The sequence below is a fragment of the Leuciscus leuciscus genome (assembly GCF_965113295.1).
Source record: "Leuciscus leuciscus genome assembly, chromosome: 6".
NCBI classification, from domain to species: domain Eukaryota; kingdom Metazoa; phylum Chordata; class Actinopteri; order Cypriniformes; family Leuciscidae; genus Leuciscus; species Leuciscus leuciscus.
This window is the reverse complement of record NC_138730.1, coordinates 33,449,781-33,460,992: the sequence shown is the minus strand read 5'-3', so window position 1 is coordinate 33,460,992 and position 11,212 is coordinate 33,449,781. Positions and strand designations below refer to the sequence as shown.

Sequence of the window (11,212 nt, the reverse complement as noted above, 5' to 3'; positions counted from 1 at the left end):
AAGAACAGTGACAAAGTTTAGTATATATAGACCGTTACATCTTTTGGTTATATCACAAACTCCACCCTCTTCAACTTTAAAAAACCCCGAATTAAAATAGGTTTGGGGAACCTGGGCATCTGCTCAAACAGATGTTGAAGGTTAAGTAAACACACCTTGAGTTGAACTTCTCAGAAGAAGGTGATCATCAAGTCACATGTATAGCTTTCCACATCTTTGAAACTAAAGCTTTAAAATAAAACTCAAAAGGTTTCCTGAGAATCCATGTGCCGCCAGTATTTGAATGAACAATTATTTTGCTCATTTTACACGATTGTACATTTTATATAAGAAAAAAAAAAAACATACATTTTGTGACAGAACACATTAAAGCTTTAATTGGTGTGAATGTGATAATCTAAGTCCCATATCGGTCACGTAAGCAACATTTTAACCTGAAGAAATGCATTTTAAGCTAAAGACAATCAAAACACTGATATAAAAGGTAGCAATTCATCATTTAAAATGTAATTCTCCAGCACCATCATTGTGCACATCTGTGATTTACGTTTTCCTGAAGAAACTGCCTGAATCCATCAAGCTTTATAGTTTTACAATTATGTTGGTTTATGATAAAGCACTTTGCTTTCAAGTCTGACAGTTATTCTCATTACTCCATGAATTTGGATTTTATGTTTTGTCACTTTGCATCTTGCAACTTTCAGGGTGAATATTGTTTATCCTTTTCTAGAATTAAATTACACCCTTAATGTTCAAACATTTGGACTTTTTAGTCTGCAATGAAGGTTCAAAACTTTGAAAATAACGGTTTAGTTTGTTACCCATGAAATATTTAAATAAAAAATAAATTGGCCAATATATCAATAAAACTCAAAAGTTTTTGAGTTCTTCATATAATATCCATGAAGTTATTCAATAATTTTCCATTCATCCTTTTGTTACAAAACTTGTGTCCTTATTTGGAGGTCGAGTCACACATCATATGTTCTTATCACACTAGTGTTGTTTGAGTTATCACAAACACCTGTAACATGCAAAAGCCACAACACATGAGGATACGGTCCTTATGTAAAGACACATGTCTACTGCATACATTTGAGGAGAAATAGCCTGCACGTGACTGTTGAAATGCACTACTTGAAAAAATAGGCATTGCATTAACCATGCTTGCACTTTAATGCATTGTATTTTTAGGGCTTGCATTTTTATGGGCTGAAATTCAACATGATTGAATATTTAAGCTGAGAATATTTCAATTCAAAACATTTCAAACACATTTTCATTATTAAAAAAAATCAATAATTCATATTCACCTTTCATATTTCACCTCCAAAATATTAAAACTGTTTAAAAAATGTAAGCTTTGCAAATTCGCTTCCACAAATTCAGTGTTTCAAATTCGACAGTAAATTCAACATCGACATCCAGGAACTGCTACCCTGGAAATCCAGAGTTCTCGCGAGTGCACAAGTTGAATTTGCTCAGCGAGTTACTCTGGCGTTGAGTAATGATGCTCATTAAATATGCCCTTGTATCCGAGCTGCACCAATCACATCGGGTTATCTGATATAGGCGGGCCAGAGGCGAGCTAAACAGATGATGACAGCGCTGTGACGTCAAAGTCATTAGGCTTGTTTGATATGAGCAAAATCTGCGCAGAACCGATCACCGGTGATCAGCGCGAGATGCATGCCGGTTAGAAATGTGTCCGAGTACGGTCCGCCTGGCTCTGATGTCATGCTGACATATGTCAAAAATCTCTCGCGAGCGCAAGGCGCACGTGTCGGATTCTGCAGTCGAGCGCAGCTTTGCTCTCCACCGACTGCGTTGATCAAAAGCATGATGGGAAACGACTTGCTGACGACACAGCTTAATGCTCATTGGTTTAAAGGTGCCATGTGTAAAAATTGAGGTAAAAATATCCAAAAAATTAGCTACACGCATCAAAAGAATGAGAAGAAATAAGGGCGATGATGTCATTAAAAAAATGTCAAGTTATAGTGCTGCAGAGATATCAACCTTAATTAGCATTAGCATTACTAGCCACGGCCCGACAGGTGTCGTAATACCAGTTTCGGCCATGGGAGGCGGTATGCGGGCAACATAACCACCAGCCAACCTGCAATACACGAATAACTCGCACGGCTTGTGGGCGTACTTGAACCTGATGTCAATCGTGTGGAAAGTACAGCCCACTACTTCATTTCAATTCAGGGAAGAGAGCGGAAGGATGGCTGAAGCCCTTGGCAAAAGACTCCTACCACCACCACCCGCTGCAGGGAAAAAAACGCGCTCTGAAGCACAAATCAAATCAGATAAGAAAAGGACCGCTCGTCACAGTCCGGGCTCGAAAGCGCGGGGGACGGCGAGCGAACTGCAGCGCATAGCCCTGTTTTACAACGTTCAGCACCCATTCTGACACGCCCGGGATCGCTTCCCATGCTTTCGCACGCATAGCTAGGGGCAGAATGGTCTCCGTGTTCTGACCGCCGCACTGCGCGGGTTCGAGAAACTGAAACGAGGTATCAACGCGGCGCGCGCGCCCTCGTTGTCTGAATATTGCTGCTCGCTGACGACAGCAGCCGGCTGTTTCACATTCAATGACTCGGTCGCTAAGGACAGAGAACAATTTGTGGCGCGACCAGGTCATTTGTAGCCTACTGTATCTTTCAACAGTGTTCATGTTTTTTACTATAGTAGAGATGATCGGTTCACGTGCGCTGTCTGATGTTGACCAATGATGTTGACAGAATGCTGTCTGTCAAATTAATTTAATTCAAACAATGTGTATATACAACTCAAAATGTAATATGAACAAAACGAATATGAACATATTCACTGGTAAAGGTGAAGGGGAGTAGCTTGAAGATGTCATGTTTCAAAATCACTTGACATCACCCAACGTTCCTCTGGAGGCAAAACGTCCTCTATTAAGGCCAATTTATACTTCTGCGTCGGGTGCGCGTAGAAGGTACGGCGTAGCATACGCATTGACGTGTAACATACGTCGTACCCTGACGCGCACCTCCTCAAAAATGTAACTACGCGTCGCGGCGACGCGGACCGCAAGATCTGTGATTGGTCGGCTGGATAGCATCGCGTTTCCTCCTACGCATTTCCGGAATGATCTTCTGCACTCTGCACCGCCCGCCATTTTTAAATTCCGAAGATCAGTGAAGAGCCATGGAAATAGACCAAGTGACCGAGAGATTGCTTGAAGAAGTGCGGAAATACAGCCATCTGTATGACTCCTTCAGTCGCCATTGCTCGTAGAAACCTAAACTCAAAACAGCCGCGAGGAATGTAAACACAGTGGAACTGGAACATTAAAACCCACCCGCGCCAACTAGCGTTTCGGCGGTGTAACTGCAGAGCAACACAGACATTCGCAGAAGTATAAATGCTCATGACAGCGTCGCCTACGTGCGTATCCTACGACGTACACTACGGCGTACACTCGACACAGAAGTATAAATTGGCCTTTAGGCTTCGGCTATGGCTCTAGGGTTGTTGTGAAGGTGGGCGGAGCATAGAGACTATGCCGTTTCTCGTCTGTTACTCTAGAGTAGACCAATTCACTTTATGGAGGTATACTGCCCCCATCTGTTATGGAATGTGGAGTATGACTTGATTTTTTTGCCAGATAATACACATGGCACCTTTAAGCAATGGCCCTGAATGGTGGCTCAATGTCAACATTGTGACTATGCTGTAACAACTTCACCACACAGCGTAGTTATAGCAATCTTTTGCCAACGTTCTGTGTTTGCTGGGATTGTACACTAAAGTTAGGCTAGTAGGCTAGGCCAAGGGTTCCCAAACTTTTCCATGACAAGGCCCCCCAAATACCTCTAGGTTCTGGCCAAGGCCCCCCTTTTGCAGGATGTGTTATTGAACCCATCGACAATACTACGGCAAATGTATAAATAAATAAATAAAACAGTGAACATCAGATTATGTGATGGTGTTTGATACCAGCCAATCAGAAAGATTATAGAGATGCACCGATTACAATTTTCTAGGCCGATTCCGATTTGTCATTGAGTTTGACCTGCCGATACAGATTTGAGCCGATTCCGATTTCATTTTTTCTAACCACTTTACAACACACACAAATATTTATAATTTTTTTACCCAAACTGATTAATAAAAACAAGTTTCTATAAATATTTTTGAGTCTTCATTTTCTTTTCTGACATATCCTACTTTTTTCTCAAGGGCCTGTCCCACAGTTTAAAAATATTATAGACTTTATAAAAATATGTCTCTTGTAAAGCACTTTGTGAACTGGGCGGTCATGGAGTGGGCTTCTCTTCCTGGCCCCAGTTTATCACTTCATCCCACTTGTTCCACAACATCCAGTAGGCCTAGTCATCATCAGCCCATGAGACAAAGGACTGCAAAGCACTATCCATCGCTAGCTTATCAATTTCACAGCTGCACAACTCAGACATATATCACAAAGAAATATAAATGATCTAATCAGAGCAGTGATTGAGCTCAATTTAGAGTATTCATGGAATGCAGACCATGGAATTTAGCAGATGATCCCACAGGCCACTCCCAGAAAAGTTCCATTCCATTTGTTGATGTTATGTTATTTTACTTTTTGTAATTCTTTTATTTTCATTCTCTGATCACTGGCTTCTGATAGGTACTCTAATGGGTAGAGATTTGAGATTTTTGAGTTGGAATGTCAAGGGCTTAAACCATCCGGTTAAGAGAAACAGAGTTCTTGCTCATCTTCGACAGCTCAAAGCAAAGGTTGCCTTCTTGCAAGAAACCCATTTACGCACCGTGGAACTCGACAGGGCTGTCCGCTAAGCCCACTATTTGCTCTAGCTATTGAGCCTTTAGCAATCGCCCTATGAGTCAGCAGATCACTGGAATTACTTGTGGTGAGAGCGTGCATAAGGTAAATCTATATACAGACGATCTACTGCTTTTTATATCAAAAACTTCTTTACCCGCAGCTCTATCTTTGCCTGAGAATTTTGGTGGGTTTTCTGGTTACAGGCTTAATCTGCACAAGATTTTTTTCCAATTAACGAGGTAGATACGCAACTACAGTATTCCAACATACCACTGAAACAAGTCAAAAATAAGCTCACTTATCTTGGGGTCTGTATTACTCGCCATCATAAGCATCTTTTTAAACATAATTTTGGCATGCTTCTTGAATGGATTAAGAAAGGTCTTTCTAAATGGTCCCCTTTAAAGATTTCTCTCATTGGGCGCATTAATTCCATTAAAATGGTGGTGCTTCCTAAATTTTCTTTATCTCTTTCAGTGTTTACCTTTATTTATTCCCCTGTCTTTTTTGAAATCGTTGAGGATTTGGATCCAATTCAGGAAATCATTTGGTTTTAGGGATCCCTCTCTTCTTATCCCTGTGTTCCGTAATTATTTTGTTTTTTGCCTTCATTGCGGGATGGTTCATTCAAGGGTTTGTCTCACAAGGGGCTAAAATGTTTCAAAGATTTATTTTTGGATAATTTATTTGCCTCTTTTGAGCAATTGGTACGTTTTGGTCTTACCAAGTCAGATTTCTTTAGAGTCTTGCAAGTAAGACATTACGTTAAGTCACTTGTACCAGACTTCCCAGCGATGCCTTCCGGAAATCCTTTGGATAGGTTCCTTTCATGTAACATATTAGCCAAGGGCTCGATTGCTATTATTTATAATATAATGATCAATCTGGCATCTTCATCCCTGGATAACATTAAGAGAGCTTGGGAGGAAGACCTTGACAGATCACTCTCCGAAGACACATGGAACTGTGTCCTTAAACAGGTCCACTCATCGTCAATGTGTGCTCAACATTCACTTATACAGTTTAAAGTAGTACACAGAGCTCATATATCTAAAGTTAAACTAGCTCAAATGTTTCCTGGTACTAGCTCTATGTGAAATAGATGTCAATGTGCTGAGGGAACGTTAATTCACATGTTCTGGACATGCCCCAAATTAGAGCATTTCTGGCGATCGATATTTCACACCCTTTCTGCGGTTCTTCAGCATAGATTAGAGCCAGAACCTCTGCTGGCATTATTTGGAGTTGCACCAGAGGACGTACGGTTGTCAGCATCAATGTGTAAAGTCCTTGCTATCTCTTCCCTGCTTGCATGTAGAGCAATATTATTAAAGTGCAATATCATAGTCAATGGATTACAGATATGATGTCTTGTCTCTGCCTCGAAAAAACTAGGTATTCGTTTTTTTGTTGATAAGTCTGTTTAAATAATGCAACTACTATTGACACTTTTTTAAAATTTATTTTTTTATGTATGTATTTGGTAGGAGGTTAATGTTTGTTAGCATGTTTGTATGTATTGTATGTATGCTCGGTTCTTACAATCCCATTTTGAATTAATGGGCAGTATGGACGCTATTCTAGAGGTTTGATGGTGGGGGGTGGGGGACTGTGAATGTGATTTATATTGCAAAAATCTATAAAAACAAACTTTGAACCAAAAGTTCCATTTTCCAAAAGTTCCAAAAGTTCCATTCCATAAGTGTGGAACTCTTTTCTATAAAAAGAGTAAAATTGAAAGGATTACGCTACAAACATAATAGTTAATGGTTGGATTTGCAATTATGTTAACAGAAGTTAAAACGGTATAATTTTGGTTTAAGGTTAAGGTCTTTTTCAAATTATGTATTAATCTCATTTGGATGTCATCATTAAAATAGTTAACTATTGGCAACATTTTAGAAAGGATGCATTTCTTGCAAGAGTATAGCCTACAAAAATTCCACAATAGCTAGTTGAATATTGGTTAACTTTATAATGCCAACTGAAAAGTAATTAGACCACAACACATCTCACAGTAGCTCATTATTCAAGGCTGTATTAAGGCATGCTGCTGCACAGTCCCGGTGTCTGGTCGGTCTCAGTGAAACCATCAGTACTGATGCCTTGGGATTTGAGGATGTCTAACAGCGCAGAGACGGTCTCCTTGGGAAGCGTGCGTGTCCTGCTCATGATCCAGGAATACTCAACGTGAAAGAGACCGGCGAAATCAGAGCATGAATAAACCAGGGTGTATTCATCATAATCAGTGGCCAGCACCCAGTAGGGGCTAGGAGGAGCATCTGAAAGAGAACATCATGGATAACTCAAATCAAAGATTCATTAATAAAATCAAATTAACAGCTGAAAATAATGATTTGTTTAGACTTACCTTCAAAGAAGCTGACTTCAAGTTTGGCAGGCTCTGATGCATCTACAATCTTGGCAGTTCCCTCAATGAAGCTGACAGTGCCATTAGCACTGTGAGGATGTTCAGAGAAAAGATATTAGGTTCATTTAAGCCATTTCAGAAGAAAGTGCAAAACTCTTTTGAATATTCTGAATATAAGAATCCCTTTTATTTCATTTTTTATTTTATATACTTGTTATATTCTGAATATTAACAATTGTATGATATTTTATTTATATTGTACTATTTGCTCATCAATACTTACAGAAGCTCATCATTTCGAACCAGAACAATGCCGTCACTCAGAGTGTAAGTGGCCTGGCAGCACTCGCCCAACTGGAACTGGGATGGAATTTTCATGATCTCATGCCATCTGCCCATGTACTATTTAAGAACAAAATGATAAGAAGTTATGCTACATGATTTTGTGCGGTGATGAAAATGAAGTTTCATATGAACGTGTTCCTCTTGGCTTTAGTATGATAAAGTGGTCATAATGATTGTAGTATGTTCCTGATACTAAAAAAGTAAATACAGATTAAGAAACATTTACAAAAAAATATATAATAATAATAAAAAATGATATGATCATTAAGTCATGGTAACTTATGTTTTTACATTACTTTAACTCATCAAAATAATTTAGGCAATTTCAACTTTTTTTGTAAGCTATATGAGATTCAACAAAATTTTAAGGCTGTGTAATGTAATTTAATTTTAAATGACTTGTACAACCAAGTTAATCATAAAGCCAGCAGCTGAACTTAAGTTTTTAAATAGGTGGAATATTTTACAGTGTATAAGCAAACGCTTACCCTAGCAGGATCAAAGTTTTGCTGAACAGGAGGTTCTGGACATTTTCCAGAGCTGATGGACTGAGCGCTGGCCGCCAGCACGGACAGCAAAGTCAGAGACAGAACCTGAAGAGCCTGCATTCTTTCAGTTTGAACCTGAAAAAACAGAAATTCATACTTAATGAGCATAACAATTTAATGTGAATTAAAGGTTGGATAGTTGTAGATTCAAAACAATCACCTTACCTGTTTGGACTCAAGAGTGGAAGGTAACGAACAGTGACAAAGTTTAGTATATATAGACCGTTACATCTTTTGGTTATATCACAAACTCCACCCTCTTCAACTTAAAAAAAAAATTTAATTAAAATAGGTTTGGGGAACCTGGGCATCTGCTCAAACAGATGTTGAAGGTTAAGTAAACACACCTTGAGTTGAACTTCTCAGAAGAAGGTGATCAACAAGTCACATGTATAGCTTTCCACATCTTTGAAACTAAAGCTTTAAAATAAAACTCAAAAGGTTTCCCGAGAATCCATGTGCCGTCAGTATTTTAATAACCAATTATTTTGCTAATTTTACATAATTGTACATTTTAATAATAAAATGATTAATTTTGTGACAGAACACATAAAAGCGTTAATTGGTGTGAATGTGATACTCTAAGTCCCATATCTGTCACGTTACTAACAATTTAGCCTGAAGAAATGCATTTTAAGCTAAAGACAATCAAAGTACTGATAAAAAGGGTTGCAATTTCTCATTTAGAATTTAATTCTCCAGCACTCTGAATCATTGTTGTTACATCCACCAGTTGGAGTGCCTTTTGATCAATACCAGTGGGCACTCCTCTCGGAAGTGCTTTATCATTGTGAACTTCATTTCCCAGTGTCCATTGCCTGTGCTCATGATTGTTGTGATTATGTTCAGCTGTTTCTTGCTATTATGGTTTTATGTTAACCAATGCATTGCAGCTGAGTGGGTCTACTTTACGCCAATAAAAGAGAAGAAGAAGAAGAAGAAGAAGAAGAAGAAGAAGGAGGAGGAGGAGGAGGAGGAGGAGGAGGAGGAGGAGGAGGAGGAGGAGGAGGAGGAGGAGGAGGAGGAGGAGGAGGAGGAGGAGGAGGAGGAGGAGGAGGAGGAGGAGGAGGAGGAGGAGGAGGAGGAGGAGGAGGAGGAGGAGGAGGAGGAGGAGGAGGAGGAGGAGGAGGAGGTCTACTTTAACTGTGGGTGTCATGTAAGATGAACGCACCATTCATGATATACCCGCCAGAGTCCCCAATCGTCACGGCCACCATGCCAGTGTCTCCAGCCGTCATGAGCGCCACGGCAGATTCTCCTGTTGTCACGGCCACCATACCAGAACCTGTAACCTTCATGTTCGACATTCCGGAACTGAGGAAGACTATCCATGGGTGTTTCTGGGTGATTTTCCGTGTGGCAGACCCACCGCTAACATCAGTACGAGCGGTTAGCATCCCCAGCCAGATAGTCCCAAGTCTGGGGGTCTCTGAGACTCTTCTACCGTTGTGTGCGTTTGCCAGTGATTGAGGTGGCCATCTTGTGCGTGTGGGTCGTACACACTTCTCCAGCTCGTCCCGAGGCGTCGTCGTCGCTCATGAACTCTCTGTTCCCTCCAACATGATCACGGAAGTCATCAATGAACTATCAGTCTGCCCTGATACAACCACGGAGGTTGTCCCTGAACTCTCTGTTTGCCCTGACACGAACACAGAACTTCCATGAACTTCCTGTCTACCCTATCATGACCACGGATGTCGTCAATGAGCTCTCTGCCTGTCCCGTTATGACCATGGAAGTCGCCCTTGAACTCCCAGCCTGTCCTGCTATGGCCACAGAGGCCATTACTGAACTGTCTGCCTGTTTTGATACAGTCCCAGTATTATATAAACCTTGAGCTTTCTGTGCCCTTTGTTACAGTCCCACTTGCTCCACGTGGTGGTCCTCAACTATGCCTTGGTGGTCTTCTGGTCTGCTGTGGGGATCTTCAGTCCCTTCTACTCTGCTGTGGTGGTCTTCTGCTCCGCCATGGGGATCTTCAGTCCCTTCTACTCTGCTGTGGAGGTCTTCTACTCCGCCGTGGGGATCTTCAGTCCCTTCTACTCTGCTGTGGAGGTCTTCTACTCCGCCGTGGGGATCTTCAGTCCCTTCTACTCTGCTGTGGTGGTCTTCTGCTCCGCCGTGGGGCTCTTCAGTCCCTTCTACTCTGCTGTGGAGGTCTTCTACTCCGCCGTAGGGATCTTCAGTCCCTTCTACTCTGCTGTGGAGGTCTTCTACTCCGCCGTGGGGATCTTCAGTCCCTTCTACTCTGCTGTGGAGGTCTTCTACTCCGCCGTGGGGATCTTCAGTCCCTTCTACTCTGCTGTGGAGGTCTTCTGCTCCGCCGTGGGGATCTTCAGTCCCTTCTACTCTGCTGTGGAGGTCTTCTGCTCCGCCGTGGGGATCTTCAGTCCCTTCTACTCTGCTTTGGAGGTCTTCTGCTCCGCCGTGGGGCTCTTCAGTCCCTTCTACTCTGCTGTGGTGGTCTTCTGCTCCGCCCCTCAGTCTCCAGTCCTGCTTCCATTCCACAGACCTGGCCCTCTGTCCATTGCTTGTGCTTATGTTGTAATATACGTTCAGCTGTGTCTTATCTTGTTAATGTTTACCTATATAAGACCTATGTTCTTTGTCTGGTGTTGTCGATTGTGGATGTTTCCCTGTTCAGCTTTTGTTTCGGATTTTCTTTGCTCGTTGTTTGGAGTTACCCTTTGCTGCTTTCGCTCTGTTTGGGTTTACTTTGGTTATGTTTGTCAATAAAGACTTTCTTACTGCAATTGGATCCTATAGTCGTCATTTCTGAACAACCACACATGACAATTGTGCACGACTGACTTTTTCTCAAGAAACTGCCTGAATCCAACAAGCTTTATAGTTCCACAATTCAATAGAGCTTATGTTGATAAAGCACTTGGCTTTCAAGTCTGATAACTTTATTCTCATTACTCCATAAATTTGAGTTCTGGTGTTTTGTTTGTTACCCATGATATACACAAATGAAAAAAATAATTGGCCAATAAATAATTAAGACACCTACATTGCATTTAAGTAATTTTTTTTTTTTTCTCATAACATCAAAGATGTTATTCAATGTTTTTCCATTCATCCTTTTATGAAACTCAATGTTGTTGAGTCCTCAACAGGAGGTTGAGTCACACG

General features: G+C 41.0%; 1 protein-coding gene across 1 annotated transcript; it reads right to left on the bottom strand.

Moving 5' to 3' along the window:
• Positions 1-6,765: 6,765 nt before the first annotated feature.
• LOC309500270 (apolipoprotein D-like) lies at positions 6,766-8,268 on the bottom strand. Its single transcript, XM_082171826.1, has 5 exons — positions 8,243-8,268; positions 8,018-8,152; positions 7,468-7,586; positions 7,185-7,273; positions 6,766-7,095 (listed from the first exon to the last, which is right to left on the bottom strand). Exons 2-5 carry the CDS (start codon positions 8,135-8,137, stop codon positions 6,854-6,856), a joined length of 570 nt encoding a protein of 189 aa, XP_082027952.1. The 5' UTR covers positions 8,138-8,152; positions 8,243-8,268; the 3' UTR covers positions 6,766-6,853.
• Positions 8,269-11,212: the final 2,944 nt, after the last annotated feature.